The 27,715-nt window shown below is 36.8% G+C and overlaps 1 protein-coding gene across 1 annotated transcript in view; it reads right to left on the reverse strand.

Annotated features, from left to right (window-relative positions):
- Positions 1-25,784, reverse strand: part of ECT2 (epithelial cell transforming 2) — a 69,564-nt gene extending 43,780 nt beyond the window's left edge. Inside the window, exons 1-13 of the mRNA XM_008705383.2 lie at positions 25,725-25,784; positions 22,242-22,393; positions 20,828-20,907; positions 20,623-20,715; positions 18,670-18,852; positions 10,641-10,730; positions 9,802-9,909; positions 8,760-8,833; positions 7,929-8,059; positions 7,671-7,786; positions 7,372-7,434; positions 5,837-6,059; positions 1,666-1,802 (exon numbers count right to left, since the gene is read on the reverse strand). Coding sequence (XP_008703605.1) covers positions 1,666-1,802; positions 5,837-6,059; positions 7,372-7,434; positions 7,671-7,786; positions 7,929-8,059; positions 8,760-8,833; positions 9,802-9,909; positions 10,641-10,730; positions 18,670-18,852; positions 20,623-20,715; positions 20,828-20,907; positions 22,242-22,371 — 1,428 coding nt within the window. The 5' untranslated portion in view covers positions 22,372-22,393; positions 25,725-25,784. The remainder of the gene's footprint in view (positions 1-1,665; positions 1,803-5,836; positions 6,060-7,371; positions 7,435-7,670; positions 7,787-7,928; positions 8,060-8,759; positions 8,834-9,801; positions 9,910-10,640; positions 10,731-18,669; positions 18,853-20,622; positions 20,716-20,827; positions 20,908-22,241; positions 22,394-25,724) is intronic.
- Between the last annotated feature and the right edge of the window lie 1,931 nt (positions 25,785-27,715).

The raw sequence follows: 27,715 nt of genomic DNA on the forward strand, positions 1-27,715 counted from the left end.
TAACACCTGGCACAATAATCTATATTAACAGGCACCCACATATTACATAAAATAAATAAAGAGGCTTCTGGATATTTATTTAATTTGGGGGCTAAATTAAGTTTTTCCAAATCCAATTTCAAAAAAAAGGAAAACATCGGTCCTAAAATAAAGTTTGAAGAGAACATCATTATGAATTTAAGGCCACAATCTTTTCAATAAAATCTTGGGTGAGTTTATAGTAAGCAGAGTGGTATGAAACTATCTACAGTCTATAATTCTAAAGGCTTTTTTTTAAGGCATTTTAGTGAATTTAATTGATATGCAAAGTAGAATTCTGAAACTCCAGTGCATTTACCATGGCTTGAAAGGATTTACATTTCTGGGTAATAAATGCTACCAAAGTACATGAACAGTATATGCCAAGGAGATTTTCTGCTACTCAACTACATTTTGGCTGACTACAAAAACTTCAACAAGAAACTCATCTAGGATGATTTCCCTTGAGGAAGAAGAGCAAAGCTGACTTAAAACAAGTAAAGTTTAATACAGCAGAGGGCCTCATAAACCCTTGACTACTGCTAAACAAATTAACTGTGAAGAATAACCTCTCCATCAATACCAAGAAAGAAGTCTTTCCATTTCTTATCCACGCATTTTATCAATGGCACAAGCAACTAAAGGCTATTATACTGAACACTAATGAGTTATATTAAGAATTCAAATAGAGGTCAGTTAAAAATTAACCCCAATCAGAAACTATTATTTTTCTATTCAAAGACAAGCTTGATGGTATCAACTTTATTTTCCTGACAATCTCCTTCATTACCTAAAACAAATCTATTCCCTCTTTCTGCAGATGCCAAAATAATGTTCTAATATTGTCTTTCAGAACCTTGAATTCCAGTTTATTCTTAATATCTTCTTCAAACTCATCCTTTAAGGACCCATTAGAATTCTTTCTTTTTTTTTTTTTTTAAAGATTTTATTTATTCATGAGAGAGAGAGAGAGAGAGCGAGAGCCAGAGGCAGAGGGAGAAGTAGGCTCCCCAAGGAGCAGGGAGCCCAATGGGGTACTCGATCCCAGGATCATGACCTGAGCTGAAGGCAGACACTTAACCATTTGAGCCGCCCAGGCGCCCCAGAATTCTTTTTTTTTCAGCACTAACTTCCTAGTACATTTTAATGAAAGCAATGATTTAACATTTATGACTAAACACTGCACACTTAAAGAAACTTGACACATGAAAGGATGACCAAAAAAATTACATCCATATTGTTATGCTTCAAGTGATTGCTTTTCACATATATACAATACTAAATAAAGCAATGACTCCTAGAATGCACATTTTCAGAAAAAGTTACCTACCATATCCACATATAAATATAAATGCAGTATCGTGACAGGGAACCTGCAAAGTTCTATATCGAATAAAACCTGGTCCCCTCTAAGATCATCTACTGAGGATCTTTCTCTTTTCAGTCACTATAAAAAAGGTGCTATTTCTGTATGAATAAAAGCTATTATTACAGTATGGCATTTCCCTAATAGCAGCTATTTGTCATACATTTTCATTTTTATGTTCAAATTCTATGCTTATATAATTTTCTTATAAGAAATAGCATCTCCTAGATTTTTTAGTTAGGAACACTGGAACAGGGATCATTTTGCAACCAAACTTTTACCTGAATAATTGTAGCCAATATATTTACATAATTACTTTCAGTCTGATAAAGTTCTTTTGCAACTTGCCACCTGGCTGACTGCTTCAAAGGAACCGGAGTGGAATTTTTAGAAGACTTAGTACAAGACTTTGGTGTTTCTAAAAGGTAAAAAGGAAGAAAGATTTAATGAAAACCAGATATAAGTGCCAGAAATTGTGCATATTTAACAACAAAAACGGGGAAGGATATCCACGCTTAGAAATATACCCATCTACATTTTCATTAAAGTAAAATTTCCTCATAGGATAAGACCAGAAAGAAATAATGATTAAAAGTATCAATGACTCCAAATTGACAGACATTATACTAAATAACTGGCAGGTACTCTTCAAAATTGTCAAGGTCATTAAAAACAAAGAAAGTTGAGGAACTATTCCAGATTAGAAGAGACTAGAGAGAGATAACAACATATGATTCTGGATTGGACCCTAGAGCAGAAAAAACTTTTTTCTTTTCCTAAAAAGGGTATTAGCTAAACAACCGATAAAAATTAAGAGTCGGTCATACTATTAATGTCAATTTCCTAATTACAATACCTATACTGTAGTGGTACAAGAAATGTCCCTCTATTTTGGGAAATATACATTTAAGTATTTAGAAGAAAAGGCACATCATATCTGCAACTTAGTCTCAAACAGTACAGATATAAAAAAATACGTGTGCATATAGAAAGAGAGGGAGAATGAATGAATGCTAAAGCAAACATGGTAGAATATTTCCATTTGGGAATTCTGAGTAGAGTACTGGAATCTCTACTATTTTTGTAGCTTTTTGCAATCTGAAATTATTTCAAACTAAAGAGGTCAAATAATAAAATGAAAAGCAACTAAAACTATTTAAGTTAAAGGACAAAAAGGTAATGATTACATAGTAACAGAAAACTTACCACATATATAGAGGAACCTTCCTCAACAAAACCCAACCTCAACTGCAAATTCTATTAGTTTTTAACATAATATAAAACATCCAGTCCAACACAAAGTGGGAGGACACATTGATATACTTTATATGTATTTCAAAAAAATGAAATTTCGTAAAAGTTTAAGATATACTTTCTTACTATAGATATGGTTAAAGTACTTTGATGTAATGTACAGAATCTCCTAATGGCAAATTTTAAAATAGGTAAACAAATGTATATCATACAATGACATGAAAAAAACAATATATAGACCCAGTATATCAGTTTTACTCAAAGATAATTTTAAATATTATTAAAACAATGATGTATACTATGAAGCTCTGAATGCTTTTTAAAGCTAACAGACCAAAGATATTCCCACTTGCCGTATGTTATTTCAGACTACTCTCCAGACCCAAGAACTTCTGCCATTACATTTGTCAAGAGAAAAAAATCTGACATACATTGATTCAATTTAATTATTGTGTTTACATAGTGATCTACAAACTGGGGATTCTATACAGAGTACCTAATATATTAGCATAGTTGTCATGTCTATTTTCTTTAGTGATTCATTTTCTTCTCCTATCCCCTAAACTGCATATTCAAGTTTCAGTCCTTTGATACGATCAGCTTTTACCATCCTATGCCCAGTATGTCCATCACAATTACGGAACCAATAAATTCTCAGACCTATGTATCTAATCATAATCCTTCCATCCAAGCACCAAGTTCAATTTTTCTAAATACCCACTGGACATTTGTACCTCAATTTAACCTGGATGTTCTCTAAAACTACACTATTTTCCTCAAAAGTACAGACATCCTATTTTCGCCAAGGTAACATTACTTCTATTTTAATATTCTGCTGTCATCTCTTATTCCCTTCCTGTCACTCCATTCCATCAGTATCTCCACAGTGCTTCCTACTTTTCTTTCCAACCATTAGCAACCCTGGTTCAGGGTTTTATCACCTTGTGGCCCAAGCCACTGTAGATTACTTCATGGTCTGGCCATCTCAGAACTGCCTTCCTTTTAAGCATTCTTCAGAATAATCCACTACAAATTACCTACTCAACCAATTACTCTACTGCTCAACAGTTTCTAAAGTTCCTTGTTGATGACAATATGCAGTTCAGACATACCAGTCTGATTTGAAAGTCCTCTAATATTAGGGCCCAATTAACCTTTCCAATTGAATTATTACTCCTCTAAACTCCAAGCAAACTGACCTATTCACTATCCCTTAAAATGCGAATTAATATAGCAGCATTCTTGCTCCTCTCATTTCTCAACTCCACCTCAGTTTTCTGGGCCTTCTATAAATTGACACTCAACTCCTTCTATGAATATTTAGTAAGTACCTACTCTGTACTAGGCATTGAGAACAAAGCAAAGGATTAGACAAGGCTCTTGTTCTCTTAAAGCTTACATTCTGGTGAAATAAAAAATAAAATTTCTAACAGTGATAACTATTACTGAAGACAACAACAGGTAATGGGTTAATGAGAAGTGCTGGAACAGGGACCTAACTTTGCAGAAAACCAAATAAAATTTCTTTAAGGCAAAGAGGGCAAGTATAAAGTTCCTGAGGTGTAAATGTAGTGGAAATATCCAAAGAATAACAGAGATAGTGGGACTGAAGCTTAGAGTATTATAGAAAAGCATGATATCGTCATATGAGGTTGGACATAGATGAGAAAGGATCACATAGGAACTTGAAAGCTATGGTAATACAAAGCCACTGAATGACTTCAAGCACAGGACTGGCATGATCAAATTTATATGTATTTTAGAGACCTAAGTGCTGCATATAGAAAGGCAAAAATGGGGGCACCTGGCTGACTCAGTTGGAGGAGCATGTGACTCTTAATCTCAGGGTTGTGAGTTCAATCCCCACATTGGGTGTAGAGATTTCTTAAATAAATAAACTTAAAAAAAGAGGCAAAAATGAATATAGAGAAACCATTTAGGAGACCAACATAATCATCTAAGAGAGACCCATTTTATAGGAAAGGCTGATAAAGGAAGGGTGGCAAAGGAATAGAGTTGAGAATGGTAGAATCGAAATCAAGAGTTCTAATTTGATTATGTTAGGTTTAAGATATGTATTAGACATGTACAAATAGGTATTAAGTAGGCAGTTGGACAGGCAAGAAGACACATTGGGGAGTCAACAGCATATGAATGTTTTTTAAAGCATTGGAATTAAATGAAACCACTTAGGGAGAATACAATAGAGAAGAAATGACTCAGGAATAACATTCAACAGTTAGAGCTGGAGAAGTTAGGCAAAGGAGAATGAGAAATGAGGTACAAAATCTAAGAGAAAAAACTATCTCCAGGAAGAAATAGCTATTCATGTGTTATATGCTGCTGACTCCATAAAAACTGTCAGTCTTGGGGCACCTGGGTGGCTCAGTTGGTTAAGTGTCTGACTTCAGCTCAGTTCATGATCTCAGGGTCCTGGGATGGAGCCCGTATCAGGCTCCAGGCTCAGCAGGGAGTCTGCTTGTCCCTCTGCCCCTCCCCTGGCTCGGGCACTCTTGCTCTCTTTCTCTCTCTCAAATAAATACATAAAATCTTAAAAAAAAAATAACTGTCAGTCTCCTCAGCAAGAGCAATTTCGTGCAGTAGGGACTTAAGTTCAATTGGAGTGAGTTGAGAAGACAATGAGAAGCAAGGAAATGACACAACGGATCAAGGTAATTCTTTGAAGAGTACTCATGTAAAAGGAAAAAGAGAAATGGAATAATAAGTAGAGAGTGTCATGTCGAGAGGTTTTGATTGTTTCTTAAATCTAAAAAACACATTTGTGTGCAGATTAAAAAACAAAAATAGAAGGAAAAATTGATGATCAAGAGGGAAGAGTTAATTGTAGGGCCTTCCTATATCACTGGAGAACAAACGGAGCGCATCCCACTGATTTCATCGTACCTATTTTCTCCATAATTCATGTGACACCTTCTGTGATCTTGTTTTGCCAATGTCAAGAATTTGCACTTTGAACAGCTAATAAAATATAGATACGCGAATAAAATATAGAAAGCACTTAGCATACAGTAAGCAATCATTAAATGGAAGCATTTTATGTGGCTTTTCTCCTCACCTAGAACAAAGGTAGTAAAAGGCAGAACCTTTCATATTCACTGTGGTAGTGATTTATCTATATTCTAATAATTATTCCACTCCACTAAATTTTAATGATCAATTTTTTTAAATGTGAATTACCTCCATAGTTAATGCTAGACTCTGGTGTGTTGGAGATATCTAGGAGTGACCCTATAGAAAGGGAATGTTCAGCTGACGGGCGCTTACGGGGAGGAAAAGGTGACATGTCTGTCTCTCTTGAAAGCTGAGCAAGTGTCTCTTTTAAACGACGTCTTTTGCGATTGCTGTTTGGGGTATTTAGAGAAAGCAGTGACACTGATTTCTTGAGCTCAGGAGTATTAGCCTGCAATCAAAAGCACAAAAGCTCAGTTTTACTTCCTTGGTTCTATACTGAGACAGGAACAGAAGAAAAATATATTTACAAGTCTGACAAAATCTGGATTTTGCACAATAATTTTACAACTACACACTCTGCCAGGTAATTCGAAAGATTCATAAAACAATAGTCAAGGGACAACTGTAATTGCCTAACCCCAAGCACCCCGTTCTGTTTCTTCACAGCTCTATCACCATTACGTATTCATCTGTAAGCTTGTTTACTGTCTAGTCCCCTGTTAGGCCATAAACTCCGGGGGGCAGGGACCATTCATAGTTTGTTCACTGTATCCTTAGCATTTAGCACAGTGCTTGGACATACTGCTCTCCAATATTTGCCAAATAACACTTGACTTTAAAAGCTCTCCTGAAATTTTAAGCAGTTTTTAAACTTTATGGTTAAGAACCTTACACTAAGAACAGGAGTCAGAAGATAAGACAATACAGTACCTATCTAGATTTTATAGTAATACAATAAATCTGCATCTCATCTTCAATATTCTATTCAAATTCAATCTCCAACTAAAGAAAATCTTCCTTTAAAGCCTGCCTCTATAGCTTTATGCCATGTTTTGTTGAATGATACCACTCTTCACCAGTCTAGCGTGAAAGCTACATTTTCCTTGCCTAATGACATCTCTCCTCTTAATATTCTTCAATGGCTCCCAATACTTACCAAGTTCTTAAAAAGATTTTAAAAACTCCTTGATTCTACCTAAATCATAAGCTTTATTTGTTGGCCTTCTTTCCCACACTCTTTTCTGAAGCCATACTAAACTACTTGCTATTTCAATGTACTTTCAAGCTTCACACCATCTCCCGAACCTGCTGTCTAACTTGAATGTCCTTACCAAGGTTAGCCTAGTAAGTTGGCTCAACATTTATTTGCTTTTCAGACCTGCCTGAGTCTCTCAGAACGAGGCTAGTTAAAACAATTACTCAACTATAGCACATATTCTGCACTATAGTTGCTTGTATATCTATCTTTCCCTTAAGGTTTTAAGTTTCTAAAGATAAGAATGTTATTGTTCATAATGGTATCACGAAGAAGTAGCACAGAACGACATATATTAGATTAAAATAATTCTACTGCATTGAATAGTTTTATTTAAATCTACATAAACTATTACTCAATAACTAATTGTTCAATTATTCTCAAACTCTTAAGCATGACGTAAAAGATGACTGGTATGCCAATCATACCACACTTTTTGGACAGAAGTGTTATCTTTATACAATCAAATGCACAAAACAAATGACTAATGGACAAAAAAGCATACCTTTTCATATAAATACATAGTTTCTCCAGCTCGGGCATCCATTTGAATGCTTCCCCAGAACCACTAAGAGAAAAAAAATTTTAATTAAGAATTTATCTTATCAGAGAAGCGATTAGCAATATTTTAAAAAAAACAATCTTGGGGCTTCTAGCTGACTCAGTCGGTAGAGCATGCAACTCTTAATTTTGGGGTCGTTAGTTAGCCGCGCATTGGGTGTGGAGCCTACTTAAAAAAATAAAATAAAATAAAAATAAAACTATCTGAAAAAAAAAAGCCAATCTTATTCTAGAACTACTTGCCTCCTGCTTGACAACATAAAGTTTCTTCGAAGGTTCAAATGGAAGTTCTTTTACTACATTCTCTTCAACTACAAGGTGAGTGCATCTTTCATCTCCAACGGGGAAACAGTTACCTCCTAAAAAGAAATGCATGCAAGCATAAATAAACCAAACTATCTCTCTCCAAACCTGAATTTTTTTAAGAGGCTTATTAGCCAGGAGATGATTAAGCAAGAGTGGGGAAAAGAAATATAACTTTTAAATTATAGTAAATTCTACCTTGCATTTTAGTCATTTCTTCCATATTGGTTTTTTCTTCATCCGAAAATCCCAAGAAACTTAAAATGCAATCTTGAAATGGAGGAACTTTAAATTCATTTCTAAAGTCATCAACTGATGCAGAGAAATCCCTAAAAACAAAATATACTCTTTTAAAACCAGCTTAAATTCAGTAAGTATATCAATTTATAAATCTATAATAATGCCCAAGGTTTTCAGTATAATCCATTTATTGAAAATATTTTATACGTAGTCTTGAAATGTTCACAAAAACATCAGTTAAAAAAAAAAAATTGATGTGTCCTCAGTCAGCCCGGAAGTAACTTCTAACAAAATTTGATCACAAGTAGTCTTTACAAGATTCAAATCCTTACTCCGGACATGAAATTTTCTACGTATTCCAGGGGTTCTTTAGTTTCATAAAACACTAAGTCATGATGAAGTAGAATAGCAAGGATTTATGAAGTTGGAAAGCTTAACAGGTTATGAATTGCAATCACCACTTAGAATGTAACCAGACAAACACAGTGAAAAAAATGTAACAATCTAAATATCCAGATGCATTAAACTTTTACCTAATAGTTTTCTGTTAATGATCAAAATTATTTCACAAGGTAAAGTCTGAAGATATCACAGATGTCTTTCAATTTTCAATTTTTTATAATTTTTTTTTTTATAACTTTGCCCCTCCTAGACTTTATTCCTTAGGCTACCCAAAGACTAAATTTATTTTGTCTATACTATCTATGAATTTAGGGTTTGGGGCACATGGGTTTATATTCATAACATACTTAATTCAAATAATGACCTACTGAATTTCTAAACACTCACTGTTCATTCCGCCTTTCCCAAGCTTTATAAATCCATTCTGATTTCATAATTGGAGTGCCCAGGCTCACAGCAATCTAAAAATATAAACATTAATTACAATAAATTTTCACCTTAAATAACTGCATTCATGGAATTTCTAAGCAATTTTATACATACTATTTTTTGCAGTTTTAGATCATTATTCATCTGCTTTATGACAAAATATAAAGAAAAATTAACAGAAAAACTGTATTTCATTCATACAAGTTAGGTTAAAATAATTTAGAACAAGTTCCATGATGTCCAAACCATTTCCTTATTTTAAGTAAACATAACTCTGAAGCTAAGTTCATCTTTATTTTACTATATTTCTATTTCTCCTTTCTCCATGTTTACTTCCTTGGAAGTACTGACCCCCAAGACAGGAGTACAGAAGAAATTACCTGATTAAGTCATGAAAAACTAGACATGAATTGGAAAGCATACCTCCCAGGAATTTAACATTACCCCCAAATTACCATTTGTTACATAAATACACTGATGGAGGGTGGGAACAAAGTGATAAATTCTTCCTAAAATATTCAAGTGCAATCTTAAACTAAGATTTTAATTCTAATAAAAGTAGTTTCTCCTGTTGTTTTATAGTTTTCATTAGCTAAATCTTAGAACCATTTTACAAGAACATAGTTTTGCTCTTACTTAGACCATTTAGACAAGAGTGAAATATCTGCTCAACACTTCCCAACCCCCTTATTCACCAATGCTTATAGTAAACTTTGCTAATATTAATCAACTGCCTGAACTGTCACCCATCTACCAACTTCCACAATCCTACTCATTCACAAATCCTACTTATTACAAGACCTAACTCAGGTTCCATTGCTTCCTTAAAACCTAAAGGACCACATTCTTATAATTTAATATTTTTACTAAATGTACATATAGCAAAAATTGAATTTCTTATCCTCAATAAACTGTGGGAGAAATAGATCGGATGAAAGCACTGTTATTAAATCCACCCCCCCAAAATGCTATACTGAAATATACACGTAAGTTTACATACCCTGAATTTTTCTCCTTGTGTACAATTTGCCACCAAATGTGTAACTTTTGAATTAAAGTCTTTTCGAATAACTCCACCCATGTGATGAACCAATGTCACCAATCTGACCTCAAAAGAAAAATTAGGGAACATTAACTTTACGATTAATTTGAACAAAATTTTAAATTATGTTTAGAAGTCATTTAGCATCTACTGAATAATTTTTATTTATAAGGTACATACAAGAATTTTTATAATGATATGAATTTTATGTCAAAAAAATTAAAGATTCATTTGCCTAATTGGCACAGGCAAAATTATACATAGAGATAAGCTAGTAAAGATAATTACACAAAACTTAATTAAACAACTGGCTTTCATACATCCTAAATAGAAGTCTTTTTTTAACACCAGGATATATCACACCAAAATTCTTCCCACAAAGTTATAGTAATACACTATTAGTTTCAACACAGAAAATTTTATGAATCAAAAAAGTTTCTATGAACTCTCTAGGGCAATGAATGTACTTGAAGGCTGGAACTATATAACAAAAAATTGTAATGTATTAACAAAAACTTCAAATAATGTGGCTAATGATCCTTAAGAAAAAGACAATTTAAACAAATCAGATAGTAATGAAGTTTTTCTCTTAATTTATATGCCTGCCAGCCTAAACAAGATGTTTCTTTACAAGGCTCTTCGGAATGTTTCTTCATAAAATTTAAAACAGTATATTCATAAATTCTCCTTCAATATATCTAAAATAAAACCATGATATAATTAACCCCAAAAAATGTCAATTTAAATTTCTTTGGCTGGAAAAATATTCCTTGAATAGAATGTTTTAAAATACTTACTAGTTCCTCTTTTTTCCTAAATCCAGTAAAGCATAGTACTAGATTCATCATGCTTGTACAATAGAGTGGGCGACATGAAAAAGGCAAAGGCTGAAGGACACAACAATTTTAAATCTGTGAGTTTTCTTTATAGTAGAGAACAGAACACATCTTTCTCACGCTAAAACATATTTCCCCCTCTTGACAATCACCTTTGTCAATTCAAAGATTTCTTGCATTTTTCAATATGCAACAAAAAAATAACAAAAAACAGATTACAAGTTTTACAATACAAAAATCCCCCATAACTCCCAATTAACATTTGACACACACAATCTAAACACACTTTACTACTGGCAAATTAAACATATTTATACGCAAACTTTCAGTTCTAAAATATACTTTGACACATTCAAAGTTTTATCTAGTAGGAAAAATTTCAGACTCCATACACTATTGTATATGTTTCCAATTAAAATCCCAATTTACAACAGTTCAAAATATTTTTTAATGAACACTATGTAAATTACATATTCTTGAACCAAATATGATTCCAACTTTTGAGCTAAAAAAATGGAAATAGTAAATAATTTAACCAATGGAGATATATATATATATATATAAAAGAATGGTTAAAAAAATATGTATAGATATATAATTCCCACCATCATGCAAGATTATTTCACAATTTTGGTCTTTAAAAGGTTTACTTGGTTTCTTGAAAGCAACACTTTTAAATCAAAACAGAGAATTAAAGATTATCATGCACTTTATTAACTATCTATAACAAAAGAAACACAAAATTGACCTATACAATTTTAAGTTAATAAGGCAAGCTTAAGAGTGGCAAAATGTAGCAACAAAAATAAAGAATACAGACTAAATCTACTACAACTCTAAAACTGAAATGTTATTTAAAAACACAAAGCAGGGACAAGTTAGGTGTGCTAAAACACTGTAAAGAACTTTAACTGCTTTGATAGATCATGCTGTGCATTTAGAAGTCAAAACTCTAGAACCTCGAACAAGAATAATGATACATAAAAAAGCAATATTTAAAAATCTGCCACGGGGAGTTAAGACGGCAGAGGAGTAGGGGACCGCTTTTTCAGCCGGTCCCCTGAGTCGAGCTGGATAGGTACCAGACCAGCCTAAATAACCACGGAATCAGCCTGAGACGCAGGAAGATACATCTGGATCTCTACAAATGAACATCTCCAGCGCTGAGTATTGAGGTACGAAGCGGGGAGCCATGAAACCGCGCACAGATATCGGAAGATAAATGAAAGGGGGAGGGAGCCGCCGCATTTGGGCGCTGGGAAGCGGTAGCCACCAGCACGGGGGAGCGGGCGGACTCACGGACGGCACCCGCGAGAGAGCGGACTGAGACCGGTGAGCTGGGAGCGCGCGCCACCAGGCATCTCGTGGAACATCGGAATTCCGGTGTGCTCACGGGATCCAGACTGAGACCGGGAGCTCCCGGAGCGCGCGGGGCGGCTGGCGGGCCACCTGCACGGGGGAGCGGGCGGACTCGCGGTCAGCACCCGCAGAACAGCAGACTGAGACCCTGAACCAGGTGAACGCGCCACCAGGCTTCTCACGGAACTCCGGAATCCCGGTGTGCTCACCGGGCATAGACTGAGACCCGGAGTTCGGAGATCCGGGAGCGTGCGGGGGCGGCTGGTGGCTGGTGGCGTTAGAAACACAAAGGACAGAGACGTGCCGGCCCTGGAAGTGAGGGCAGGGACGGCGGGTGTGGGGCGCACATCCCGAGATGCTGCAGGGTTGAGCAGCACCAACAGTAACGGAGTTAAAGTGGCCAGAACATCAGTGGAGAACGGGCCGCAAACCATCTGTTCTGTGACAATTCGGTCTCTGCTGCTCTGACTCTCAGAAGAGGCACAGCAGACCTCCAGGGAAAGCCCCCAGAGAACAAAAGCCTGGAAATACCGGCTCAGAGAGTGCCCATCCCCATCCCCCCTCGCAGGGGACGCGGAGACTCTACCCAAACAGGGTTGCCTGAGTATCGGCGCGGCAGGCCCCTCCCCCAGAACACAGAAGGCAGGCTGAAACATCAAGAAGCCCACAACCCGGGGCGCCTGGGTGGCACAGTCATTGAGCGCCTGTCTCCAGCTTAGGGCGTGATCCCAGCTGCCTCCGAGCAGAGTCCTCATCGGGCTCCTCCGCTGGGAGCCTGCTTCCCTCTCCCACTCCCCCTGCTTCTGTTCCCCGCTCTTGCTGACTATCTCCACCCTCTCTCAGATAAATAAATAAATAAAATCTTTAAAGAAGCAAGCTTCCACATCCCTAAGATCCCTATATAAAACAAGGGGCACCGCCTGGGACCCAGTCAATAATTTGGGCTCTGACAACCCCAGCAACCCTCTCATCAGAATGGACAAGAAGGAGAAGCCCCCCGCCCAAAGAAAGACAGTGAGTCTGGGGCCTCGCCACAGAAATAATGGATATCGATGTAAACTAAATTATCAGAAATGGAATTCAGAGTAACGAGCTGGTCAAAATGGATGAGTTGAACTGAAAAAACTATTAACAAAAAGGTTACTGAGAATATAGAATCCCTAAGGACAGAAATGAGAGCTTAATCTGACAGAAATTAAAAATTCAAGAAATAAATGCAAAAAGTGGTACCCAGAAAGCCTTATCGCCAGCCCCAAGCAGAGGAATATGTTAGTGAATTGGAGGATGGGTTAATAGAGGAAAAACGAAAAATAGAAGCTTGTAGTCTTAAAAATCCACGCCCTATGAATGGTAAGCTACGGAGATTACTGACTCAATGAAACGATCCAATGTTAGAATCATCGGCATCCCCGAGGGGTGGAGAAACAGAGGCAGGTCTAGGGGAAGAGATATTTAAACAAATTGTAGCTGAAAATCTCCCTAATCTAGCTAGGAAACAAACATTCGTGTCCAAGAGGCAGAGAGGACTCTCCCAAGCTCAACCACGACAAACCTACGCCCTACGCAGCCACGCCATAGTGCATATTCGCAAATATTAGATCCAAGAATACACAGTATTGAAAGCAGCCAGGGCAAAGAAATTTCTCATGTACCAAGGCAAAAGCATCAGGAATTACGCAGACCCGTCTCACAGACCTGAATGAGAGAAATGGTTGGGGAGCATTTTTAAAGCTCTTTCAGAGAAAACATGCAGCCAAGGATCCTTTATCCAGCAAGGCTTATTCAGGAATTGATGGAGAAATAAGACATCAGTCGGCCAGTCATTAACAATTTTTAAACCATGAAACCAGCCCTACAGAGATATTACGGGGGTCCTAAGGTAAAAAGCCCCAAGAGTGAGTACAGAACAGAAAGTCACAGCCAATACAAACAAAGACTTTACTGGCAACATGGCATCATTAAAATCATATCTCTCAGTACTCAGTCTCAATGTGAATGGGCTGTCCCATAAACGCGCAAGACAGGGTTGCAGATTGATAAAAAGAAATGACCCATCCATTTTGTCTACAAGAGACTCCATTTCAAACCCAAAGATGCATTCAGACTGAGAGTAAGGGGATGGAGTACCATCTTTCACGCAAATGGACCTCAAAAGAAAGCTGGTAGCAATTTTCATCATCAGATAGATTGATATTAAACTACAGACTATAGTTAGAGAAGCAGAAGGGCACTATATTATTCTTGAAAGGAACTTTATTCAACAAGTGGATATGACAATTATAAATATATATATGTCCCTCAACAGGGAGCAGCAAGATACACAAGCCAACTCTTAACCAGATAAGAGACATATAGATAAAAATACATTAATAGTAGGGGGACCTCAACATTTCACTATCAGAAATAGACAGAACACCCTGGCAAAACTAAGCAAAGAATCAAAGGCTTTTGAATGCCATACTGACGATGCCGACTCATGATAGGTATAGGAAGCAGTGTCACCCCATCTCGAACCAAAGCAATATCGCCTTCATTCAAATGCCCATGGAAATTACATTCTCAGCTAAAGATCCACTGGGACACAAAAACATGTCTCCAACCGATACTCAAAAGATTGAAATTATCCCCTGCATATTCTCAGACCACAAAGCTCTGAAATTGGAACTCAACCACAAGGAAAACTTTGGAAGAAACTCAAACACTTGGAGACTAAGAACCATCCTGCTCAGGAATGACTCGATAAACCAGGAAACCAAAAATCAACTTAAACAATTTATGGAGACCAATGAGAATGAAAACACAACGGTCCAAAACCTATGGGATACTGCAAAGGCAGTCCTAAGGGGGAAATACATAGCCATCCAAGCCTCACTCAAAAGAATAGAAAAATCTAAAATGCAGTTTTTATATTCTCACCTCAAGAAGCTGGAACAGCAACTGAGGGACAGGCCTAATCCACTCATGGCCAAAATTAGAGCAGAAATCAATCAATCAGAAACCAGAAGTACAGTAGAGCAGATCAACAGGACTAGAAGCTGGTTCTTTGAGAGAATCAATAAAATTGACAGACCACTGGCAACACTTATCCAAAAGAAAAGAGAAAGGACCCAAATTATTAAAATTATGAAAGAAAAGGAGAGGTCACATTAACACCATTGAAATTAAAGGATATTAGAAATTTTTATCAACAGCTATATGCCAATAAACTAAGCAATCTGGAAGAGATGGAATCCTTCCTGGAAACCTATAAACTACCAAGATTGAAACAGGAAGAAATTGATTTCTTAAACAGGCCAATTAATTATGAAGAAACTGAGTGAGTGATAAACAACCTTCCAAATAACAAAACTCCAGGCCCGGACGGTTTTCCTGGGGAATTCTACCAAACATTCAAAGAAGAAATAATACCTATTCTCCTAAAGCTATTTCAAAAAATAGAAACAGAAGGAAAGCTACCGAACTCATTCTATGAGGCCAATATTACCTTGATCCCCAAACCAGGCAAAGACCCCCTCAAAAAGGAGAATTACAGAAGGATTTCCCTAATGAATATGGACGCCAAAATCCTCAACAAGATACTTGCTAATAGAATCCAACAGTACATTAAAAGGATTATCCATCATGATCAAGTGGGATTCATACCTGGGATGCAGGTTGCTTCACAAATCAATCAGCGTGATACATCATATCAACAAGAAAAGACTCAGGAACCATATGATCCTCTCAATTGATGCCGAAAAAGCATTTGACAAAATACAGCATCCTTTCCTGATTAAAACCCTTCAGAGTGTAGGAATAGAGGGTACATTTCTCAATCTCATAAAAGCCATCTATGAAAAGCCTACTGCAAATATTATTCTCAAGGGGGTAAAAGCGAGCCCCTTCCCTTAAGATCAGGAACATGACAAGGATGCCCACTCCTCACCACTATTATTCAACATAGTACTAGAAGTCCTTGCAACAGCAATCAGACGACAAAAAGGGATCAAAGGTATCCAAATCGGCAAAGAAGAAGTCAAAATGTCTCTCTTCGCAGATGACATGATACTCTATATGGAAAACCCAAAAGAAGCCACTCCCAAACTATCAGAAGTTATACAGCAATTCAGTAATGTGGCAGGATACAAAATCAATGCTCAGAAATCAGTTGCATTTCTATACACGAATAACGAGACCGAAGAAAGAGAAATTAGGGAATCCATCCCATTTACAATAGCACCAAAAACCATACTTATCCTTGGAATTAACTTAACCAGAGACGTAAAGGGTCTATATTCTAGAAACTATAAATCACTACTTTTAAAGACATTGAGGAAGACATAAAAAGATGGAAAGATATTCCATGCTCCATGGATGAAGAATTAACATAGTTAAAATGTCCATGCTACCCAGAGCAATCTAATTCTCTAATGCTATCCCGATCAAAATACCGAGAATTTTCAAGGAACTGGAACAAACAGTCCTTAAATTTGTATGGAAACAGAAAAGGCCCCAAATCTCCAAGGAACTGTTGAACAAGGAAAAAAGCTGGGGCATCACAATGCCGATTTCGAAGCTGTACTACAAAGCTGTGATCAAAAGAAGCATGGTACTGGCACAAAAACAGACACATAGACCAATGGAACAGAATAGAGAACCCAGAAATGGACCCTCGGCTCTTTGGGCAACTAATATTGATGTGCGAAAAAACATCTGGTGGGAAAAAGACAGTCTCTTCAATAAATGGTGCTGGGAAAATTGGACAGCTACATGCAAAAGAATGAAACTTGACCACATATCTCACACCATACACAAAAATAAACTCCAAATGGATGAAAGACCTCGATGTGAGGCAGGAATCCATCAAAATTCTAGAGGAGAACATAGGCAGCAACCTCTACGACATCGGCCAAAGCAACCTTTTTCATGACACATCCCAAAGGCAAGAGAAACAAAAGATAAAATGAATTATGGGACTTCATCAAGATTAAAAGTTTCTGCACAGCCAAGGAAAAAGTCAGAAAAATCAAGAGGCAGCCCACGGAATGGGAGAATATATTTGCAAATGACACTACAGATAAAAGACTTGTATCCAAGATCTACAAAGGACTTCTCAAACTCAATACACGAGAAACAAATAAACAAATCAAAAAATGGGCAGAAGATATGAAAGAACTTTTCCAATGAAGACATACAAATGGCTAACAGAACATTAAAAATGTTCAAAATCATTAGCCATCAGGGAAATTCAAATCAAAACCACACTGAGATACCACCTTACGCCAGTTAGAATGGCAAAAATAGACAAGACAAGAAACAACAATTGTTGGAGAGGATGTGGAGAAAGGGGATCCTACATTGTTGGTGGGAATTGTCTGGTACAGCCACTCTGGAAAACAGTGTGGAGGTCCCTTAAAAAGTTAAAATTGAGCCACCCTATGATCCAGCCATTGCACTACTGGGTGTTTACCCCAAAGATACAGACGTAGTGAAGAGAAGGGCCATATGCACCCCAATGTTCATAGCAGCAATGTCCACAATAGCTAAATCGTGGAAGGAGCCGAGATGCCCTTCAACAGATGACTTGATTAAGAGTTGTGGTCCATATATACAATGGAATATTACCTAGCTATCAGAAAGAACGAGTTCTCAACATTTGCTCAACATGAGACGGCACTGGAGGAGATAATGCTAAGTGAAATAAGTCAAGCAGAGAAAGACAACTATCATATGATTTCTCTCATCTATGGAAAATAAGAATCAGGATGATCCGTAGGGGAAGAAAGGGATAAAGAAGGGAGTAATCAGAAGGGGGAATGAAACATGAGAGACTATGGACTATGAGAAACAAACTGAGGGCCTCAGAGGGGAGGGGTGGGGGAATGGGATAGACCGGTGATGGGAGTAAGGGGGCACAGACATGGTGCACTGGGTGTTATACGCAAATAATGAATCATCGAGCCTTACATCGGAAACCGGGGATGTACTGTATGGTGACTAACATAATATAATAAAAAATCATTAAAAAAAAAAAAATCTGCCACAATAGTTACAGATTTATGAGCTCTCAGAAAAAAAAAATAATAAAAAAATAAAAATAAAAACACAAAGCAGGGGTGCCTGGCTGGCTCAGCTGGAAGAGCACACAACTCCTGACCTATGGGTTGGGAGTTCAAGCTCCACATTGGGTGTAGAGATTACTTAAAATAAATAAACAAATAAACTTAAATTTACAACCCAATATTAAAAAAAAAAAAAAAAAAAGCTAAAATAATTTCTTTAATTTTAAACCATGCAGTAACAAATAAAAATGGAAATGTGTATTTAGTCTGTGGAAGAAAATAAGTTTATATATGTGTATACATTTCTGGAACCCAAGTTTAAAAAATTATTTCTTCCCAAGACATTGCAGGTATTTATATACGTGTGTTATATACACACAAATATGTAACTGTCATTAGTCTTACATTTTCACTCCTAAGAGTTACAGTAGAAAGATTTTAAAAACTATATTAGAGTAGCCAGTACAATCCCTACTTTAAATCTTACATACTCCCAACAATTAACAAGGATTTTTCTGCTTATGAATTTTCACAAAATTCATTAGTAAAAATTTAACCTTAAAAGTCATAATAAATGTGTATTTTCTTACCTCTCCTTTTTGGGCACAGTTTAAGATAACTGGTGGTCCAATAATTCTATAATCAGTCTTGTGTAACTCATTAAAAACAGAGTCCTCGAAGTCCATGACTATGAATACATTTTCAAATTCTGGAGAATCCAAACTTTCCAACTCTTCCAGTGATTCCATCTTTACAAAGGGCACTTTAATTTCCTTGATTTTTTTCAGGTGGTTATTAGAAATAAAAATTATTTATAGATTACAAAATGAATTCATATAACTCTAAATAACACCTAAAAATCAATTCACTATCAACACTTTTATCTTTATATTTGTAGCAAATTTTAAATCACACAATAAGCATTACACTAGTGAACAGTCTTATTTCTTTACTATTTGTATTTTTATATATACATATCTCCATCTATATCGATATTAAATTTTGAATATTAATATTATAAAGGCATAACTTTGGACATGACTTAGTCATTATAAATCATCTAATACACATGTAAAATTAAAATGATGATTTTTTTAAGTACACACATTTTGATAGTAAGATGCATTAGAAAGATATCCACTATTACTTTTTATTCTCACCAAGAAAATGATACCACACTTAACAGCTCTTCCTGCACAAATAATCTTCAGAATGATTTATAGAAATCAAAATAGAAAAAATACTGTGGCACTTAGTATCTACAAAAAGGGTTTAGATTAACTTAATCTTTTCTTATTTCAGGAAAGTAAGGGAAAGATATGAAATATGTAGGTAGTTGTCATGTGGCAAATGCAGGATATAAAAAGGCTTTAACTGTTTAACACTTCATCATGTACATCTGTGAAAAAGAATGAAGATATTTAAGTAGCTGTATGACTCCTATGCCAAAAGAACAGAATCATTTAAAAGAAAATTCCAAATAGGTGAGTAAATAGTTTGGGCTTTATTTGCTAGGCTGATGTGATGGGCTGAATTGTGTATTCTCGAAATTCACATTGAAGCCCTAACCCCTGTAACCTCGAAACGAGACTGTATTTGAAGACAGAGCCTTTTAAGGGGTAATTAAGGTTAAATGAGGTCACATAGGTGGGCCCTAATCCAATCTAATCCAATGTACTTATGGGAAGAGGAAATTTAGACACAGAGTTATCAGGGATGTGCATGCCCAGAAGGGCCACGTGAAGACACAACTGGTGGCCATCTGCAAGCCAAGGAGAGAGACCTGAAGAGAAACCAAACGTGCCAACACCTTGATCTTGGGACTTCTAGTCTCCAGAACCTTGAGAAAACACATTTCTGTTGTTTAAGCCACCCAGTCTCGTTATGTTATGGCAGCCCTGACAAACTAATACAGCTGGTATATAGAATCAGATATATTTCATATGCTGAGACAAATTCCCTGATGACTGTCAAATTATTGTGATTTATATTTTTTAAAGATTTTATTTATTTTGAGAGAGAGTGTGCACGCAAGTGAGCAGGGGTGGGGGGAGAGAGGAGGAGGGAGTCTTAAGCAGACTCGACAGTAAGTGTGGAGCTCCAACCAGGGCTGGATCCCACCACCCTGAGAATATGACCCAAGGCGAAACCAAGGGTCAGACACTTAACCAACTGAGCCACCCAGGCACCCATGATTTATAATTTTGGAAATAAAGCAAGAATTGGAATAATCATAAAATTAATGGGAAAAAAAGCTAGAGGTTAAAGAAAAACATCAGATCTTTGTGAATATATGTGTGCTGTTTAAATTTAACAATGCCAAATTACAATGTAAAAAGTTCATTACTTACAATATATACCATAGTTTGGGTTTCAAAAACACCCAAATTTTAAAAATAAATATAAAAGATTCTATTCATCTAGCTTCAGAGTGCACAAAATATACCTTGTGCCTAATTTAGGTCCAATCACCATTAAGTGGAATTTAAGGATACAATCAAGAGTAGTGCAGCATGCCACATGCAATGAAATGCTTGACCTACCATATTAACAACACTTTTTATTAATTTTTCATCCGACTTTCCAGGACAAGTTTCTCTTATCTTTATAACAGGGACTTCCATTATTTTAATAGTCTGTGGAAAAGAGACTTAAGTATAAGATTAAGAAAACTATAAAATTATTTAAACACTGATGGAAGAAAAATAGTCTTTCTTAAAAAAAAAAAAAAAAGCTAAAATTCCATACCTTTAAAGCTTTTATAAGTTCTTCTTGTTTTCCAGCTTCCTGAACCAGTATCATTCTCGTTTCAATTTGAGGCATTTCTTCTATCAAAATTAAAAATGTTTAAATGTTTATCAGGTACTAATATCAAAATCAACAGTTCCTAATCCCTCTTCTAGCTATATCTGGCATGTTTTTCCATCTTTGAGGTATCATAACATTCTCTAAAATTAAAATGACTTAATTTTCAGTTTATTTTTTAAAATGTGGACATCTATCACTTTAGAGAAAGAAAAAACAAATTGCCACAGAGCATACAAACATTAGCACTCCTCCTAACCAAAAAAAGCATTCACTCTCTTGCACAGCCATCCTCGGCAACAGTGCATGCAACTTCAGGACAGATCCATTTATAAAGTGGTTAAGGGAAGAAGTGGCTTTTCACCTAACCAGTCATAAATGGATAAATTCTAACAGTGTTGCATCTAGATTGCCCTCACATACAGAAAAAGCAATATTAAACAATAAGGTGCTTTCTCCTTCAAAGCTGGGAAGCATTAATCCAAACAATAATCAAAAATCTGTACAGTATAAATGGCTAAAATCAACAACACAAGAAACAACAGGTGTTGGTGAGGATGTAGAGAAAAGGAACCCTCAGGCACTGTTGGTGGGAATGCAAACTGTGGAAACTGTACAGCCACTGTGGAAAACAGTATGGAGGTTCCTTAAAAAGTTAAAAATAGAGCTACCTTATGATCCAGCAATTGCACTCCTGGGTATTTACCCAAAGAATATAAGAACACTAATTCAAGGGATACACACACCCCTATGTTTATAGCAGCATTATCTACAATAGCCAAATTATGGAAGCCAAGTATCCATCATCAATTGGTGAATGGATAAAGAAGATATGGTATATATATAGTGAAATATTACTCAGCCATAAAAAGAATGAAATCTTGCCATTTGCAACAACATGGATGGTGTTAGAGGGTATAATGCTAAGAGAACTAAGTCAGTCAAAGAAAGACAAATACCATATAATTTCACTCATGTGAAATTTAAGAAACAAAACAAGCAAAATGAAAAAAATAGAGAGACAAAGCAAGAAACAGACTCTTAATTATAGAGAACAAACTGATGGTTACCCTTGCGGGGCAGGGGTGATTAAATAGGTGATGAGCACAGGGTGATGTATATAAGTGTTGAATTACTATATTGTACACCTGAAACTAATACAACACTGTATGTTACCTAACTGGACTTGAAATAAAAACTTAAAAAAATCTATGAAGTATAAAGAGATTCTGTCAAAAAGTATTTACTGAATAACTGTACTCTAGCTTAACGGCATTACAGTTAAATTTCCTAAATTCCTAGTCAGTTTAGGATTAAAATAGTGATGTGGTGTTTTAAAGCTGATTAACAGGTTTACCTTCAACATACGAAGCAGATCCAATAAATACATTTTCCTTAGAAATTTCGGTAACTTTAGAATCAAAAATAGAGGAGTCTGCCAAGCTTGTCCTCCCAGTAGTAGATGTTAATACACTATTGTCAGCCATTCTTAGTAATCTTCTACGTTGGCTGAAAAAAATAAAGTTTGAATAAAAATACATGAGCATTGGGCAAAAACATGCATTAGAGGATCTACTTTTATATCTAGAATTTATAAAAAGTATCATTACTCATTTTTCTTAATACTGAACCAAAGAAATGTCATTCAACTTCTCTGAGCCTGTTTCCCCTTCTGTAAAATAAAGATACTATTACTTAACTCATAGGAATATAGTAAAAATAACAATGTATGAAAAGTACTCAGAACATTACCTGACATATAATGAAAATTCAGAAGGTAGTCATAAATACTCTATCTGCCTTGTCCTCTACCCCTTTGCCCTCAACCAACACATTGTTCTCCCTATCTTCACTTACAATACTACCATCATCCCTCAAATAATCCCTGTCAAAAACTAGATCTACCCTTACTATTCCCTCTGCTTTATTTGCCTTCCCCCAAATTCCTATCAATCCTATCTCGAGTACTCTGGGACCTCATAGGATTGTCTCTGATTATTAATTTATTGCCAAAGCAGCTGAGACCTGGCCCCACTTCTCTATGCTCAATGCCACAATGGCCACTTAGTCAAATACAAGAGCTCCAAATAACTTTATCATCAGTTTCTTCAGGTCACTCTCCATATGGTTTCCTGGGTTACGGCCCTAAAAACAAATGTAACCATATCACTTCCCTGCTTAAGAACTTCTATGAGCACTCTTCCCTAGAGGGTCAAGTCCAAATTCACCATCAGGTTTACAGTTTGGTTCTAGCCTAATTCTTCAATCTCATCTCCTGTTTAATTCCCTCAGTCCACATATACTGTATGTGCTAGCCACATTTCTCAGCATTTTTCGAACACAGATCACGATATACTCCACACACCTACTTACATTTAATAGTACTCAATTCTCCACCTACCACACCTTTCAACTCCCATCTCACTGCTCTTGACTCTTTCTCTGTGGATGTCTCTATATATCTCATATGTAAGTAGACTGCTCTCTTATCTGTATTTTCTTATTACTTTACTTTCACCTCTCCTTTAAAAGATTTAACAAGACAATTACACATGGGTTAGTGCCAATATGATTCCGGACATTAAAGGAAACCTTTTTTTTTTTTTTAATGACTTCCAGGACTTAAGAGTTGAAAAGTTAGGCAAACAGGGAATAAAGAAAAAGTTAAATGAATTTTCATCAATTCAAATCGAGGTTATAATGTAAGTTATTATCTTGAGGTTAATTTCCAGAATATTGGAGAAGGCCCTATCTTTATCTGGTACATGTCTGATTTACTGTACCCTCTTTTTTAGATTAATAAAATATACAAATATCTTCCACCAGCTTTTTATCAAGGTAATAGTTTAAATAAACTATATGTTGTGGAGAAACAGCATACAGTTAAGGTATCATCAGAATCATTTCTAGATGGTGATACTAAGTAGTGCGAAGATGAGCACACTGATAATAATATCCAAAGACCTAAGCGTAATTGTTCGGCACATACTTCAAAGCCAGGCAACCCAGCCTCCTGTCTCAACTCTGCACTCAGTTTCCACATCCAAGAAAAAGATAATAGCACAACTCAAATCCAGTTGTGATGAAAACTGAATAGATGACATCTTAAAATGAGTGACAATTATTAACTTTCATAATATTCATAATGTGGACATTTTTTATTGTCTTACCATACATCCATATCAATCATTATTCTAAGGCTCTCCAAAGGAATGCCCCAACAGTTGTTTTCTGTCAGAAAGACACACAGAGAGAGAGTACAAGCAGGGGGAGCTGCAGACAGAGGGAGAAGCAGGCTCCCGGCAAAACAAGGAGCCAGATGAGGGAATCCTTCCCAAGACCCTGGGATCATAACCTGAGTGAAAGGCAGATGCCCAACCGACTGAGCCACGCAGGCATCCCCAACAGTTGTTAATAAGTCTCTATTTAGAATCAATGACAAATTCTATCCAGCCCTTATTTTTTGTTGTTGTTGTTGTTAAGTCTCCTACACTCGATGGTTTCTAGTGAAAAAGAAAAGGCTCTACAAAGGCTATCATTCAAAGTTCCCTTAAAAGAACCTTAAAAAAAGGCAAGAGATGAACTAACATACTTTAAGGAATGAAGGAGGGAGATTTTAATAATCAAAAACATCTTATGAGTTTAAATTTTTCTCCTATGTCTGTTTAAAGGCCAACAAAATAGGTAATTAAAAATTAAAATTGTCTCTGATAATACTGTATCTGATCAGTTTATTGCTGATATAGCTTCAAATTTTAGGAAAAAAGAGTTGCACGGAAAATTGATGACAACATCCAACACTCTGATTACTAACAGAAATACACTAATCACTTTTTCACATTCATGTATTCTGTAAGCTTGTAACAACAGGATCAGTGTTCATAAACCTATACAGATTATTTCTCATCCAAGGACAAACTCAAGCAACTTTGGACTAACACATGCCTCTTTTCATCTCAAAGAGAAAATCTGTCACTTGCACAAATACTTTAGGTTTCCTTTTACTTATTTTTTTAGGCAATCATCTTTCAGAGGAGCTAAATTAAATACTGGATATGATGGTAGTGTTACTGACAATAATAACATTAGTGTTAACATTATAAACATTATGGTTAATATTTATTTAACGCTTAATATGTGGCAGACATTGTTCTAAGTCTTTTACTTTTATTTATTTAATCTTTGAAACCATCCTAAGAGGCAGGTACTATTATTGTCTCTATCTCATAAAGAAGCCTAGAAAAGAGAGGTCAAGTAAGCACCCAAGTCAGTAAAACCTTTTCAAACCCGGGCTGATCCCAGAGGCTGCACTTTTAACCACTAAGCCAAACAAATCTGTACCCGGGAGGAAGGCGCACGCGGGGGGGTGGGGGCGGCGGTTAGGCGGAGGCCGGAATGGGCTGGCGTTTTTAAAAACTAAAAAGTAAACTTCGTACAGAGAAGACACCAAGAAAAATCCCAGAGCGAAACCACTAAGCACTCTGAGATAAGCCCCCAAAGACAGCAGCTGTGGGCCGCCAGAACCGCAGGGACAAGGCGGCTTGTCGAGACCACTCTTCCCAACTCCCTCCCTTTACCCAAACATTCTTCCGGAAGAAATATCTCACCAGGTGAGGGATGAAGATGCCCAATAACCTGGAGGACTTCGGGATCCCACTACGCGTCACTGCCCAGCTGTTGGGAGTGCAGTGGGGGAGTTCCCAGAGCCAGGAAGCCTGAGCAGGGGTGCTCCGGAATTCGCGGCCATCGGGGCGGGGCAGTCGGACAACAGAAGGGGCCCACTGCTCCGGGGAAGCTGGCCCACTCCCACCTCCCCTACCCACATCCACAAAGTCCTCACCACTCTCAAAAAACGCCTCGGAAGTCCACCTGTTCAAGCACTGATTCCCCTTACTCGTACCGCCATTCCTCGCGGGTGTCAGCCACAACCAATTCAAAAAGTGAGCCTCTTTCTCTAAAAGCCATGCCGATTGGCGCGTGATGTCAACCTCCTTCCCATAGGCTGCGGTCTCCAGAGGGGCGGTGATTGGTCCCTGCTTTCCGCCCACCTCCCCGCCGACGCCTATTGATTGGTTCTACGTGTGTTTCAAATAAACCTAACGGCTCGCATGTCGGAACGGCAAGAGTTTGTAGAGAAGTGCCCGGATGTGACCCGGAGGTGGCAGTGGTAGCCTCCAGGCTTCTCAGGGAGTGGCAGGTGTGTCTGTGGCTACCGCTTGTTTACTCAAGGAACTTCCCATTTCCTGAGTCAAGTTTGAGTGGATTCCTCCGCCCCGCCAGCTTTTTTTTTTTTTTTAAGAGTCACTAAATCCTTTAATTAAATCAGTGCCCCCACGATTGAATTTTTCTTCACTGTTTGCCCGGAGCTGAAAGATTTTCCTGTCTGCGTGCTTTCTGCTTTAGGAATGTTACTTAAAGTTGGCTTCAGAGGTTTTGACTTTGGTGGTTGTGCTGGTGTGGCAGGGCCACGGACAGGGAAACTCCGGGGCTCTCCAGGTGGACTTCAAATTAGCAGCCGCTTATTTGAATTCTAATATGTGTAAGTGCTGCTCTGATCTGGGGAATTTCACCGGTGATTAGAATAAATTTTTAGTGTTTCTCGGACTTTTTAAAAATATGTTTATATTTGAAAAATATGTCAGGAGATTCTAGAATATCCTGGAGCCAAAGTTAATTGCTTCCTGCTTCCTCCTCCGGCCACCGTGAGATCTTTTCTTTCCTGTAAAGTCTAGCCAAGAATTTATCGTTTGTCCTGTAATTACTATAGCTATTGTGAAAACAATCTTTTATTTTCTTCAATTTCTAAATATAATACTCTATAACATTATCTCTTAAAAATACTTCCCCGCCCCCATAGGTTTTGCAAGTTCCCACCTAATCTCTGAGAAGAAAGGGAAATCCGTTGTCCAAATCTTAAATCCCAGTAAGAGAAGGAAAACTTGTACTTTGGAATAGAACACTTCCGACCATGTCAAACAGGTGAGAATTTACAAGGTTTCCTAATTTTGTCAGGCCACTTTAGAATGACTGAAAAGTGTGTAATGTAATCCAAAAAATGAGTGACACAGTCTGGTAATTATTGGTTTCCCTGTTTATAACTGAAGAATATTTGCAGTCACCCTTCATTATAATGCTGTGATAATTGTTAAGGCAAAAGAAAAGAAAAATAGTCATTGAAATTTCACTTTGGAATGTGCTTGCATACTGAAACCAGGGTGTGCCCAGCATTCCAAAAATTCTCATCAGTGAAACATATTAAGCTAGTGAAGAGAGCAGCCTATTTCCTCTGTGCACTGCTCCGTTAAACTGGCTTTGCACCCAAATCTAACGACCATGCAGTATCACCGCACAAAATGTATGCTAGCGTAGAAAAAGCTATACTTGATTTCTTTTAAGGGATGTATGGCAATTTGACTAACAAATAAACAGACAATACAATCTTCTTCCATTTCATAACCATATAACAACCTCCTTTTACATTTCCTATCCATGTAACCTCAAGCAAGTTACTTAACGTCTCTATGCCTCAGTTTGCCGTTGTATAAAATGGTCTAATAGTACTTCATAGTTTTGTTATGAGGATTAATTAAGATGGGTGCCTGAAAAAAAAAAAAAAAAAAGATGGGTGCCTGGCAGGCTCAGTCCGTAAATCTTAGGGTTGTGAGTTAAAGCCCCACATTGGGCATGGAGCCTACTTTAAAAAAATAAAAAATAAAATAAAAAAATATATATATATACACATATAGACATATATATATACATATATAGAGAGAGAGACATATTCTGGCATATGGTAAACATGCAAGAGAATGTTAGCTGTTAATATTACTA

This window comes from Ursus maritimus, unplaced genomic scaffold, assembly GCF_017311325.1.
Source record: "Ursus maritimus isolate PB19 unplaced genomic scaffold, ASM1731132v1 scaffold_4, whole genome shotgun sequence".
Lineage (NCBI taxonomy): Eukaryota > Metazoa > Chordata > Mammalia > Carnivora > Ursidae > Ursus > Ursus maritimus.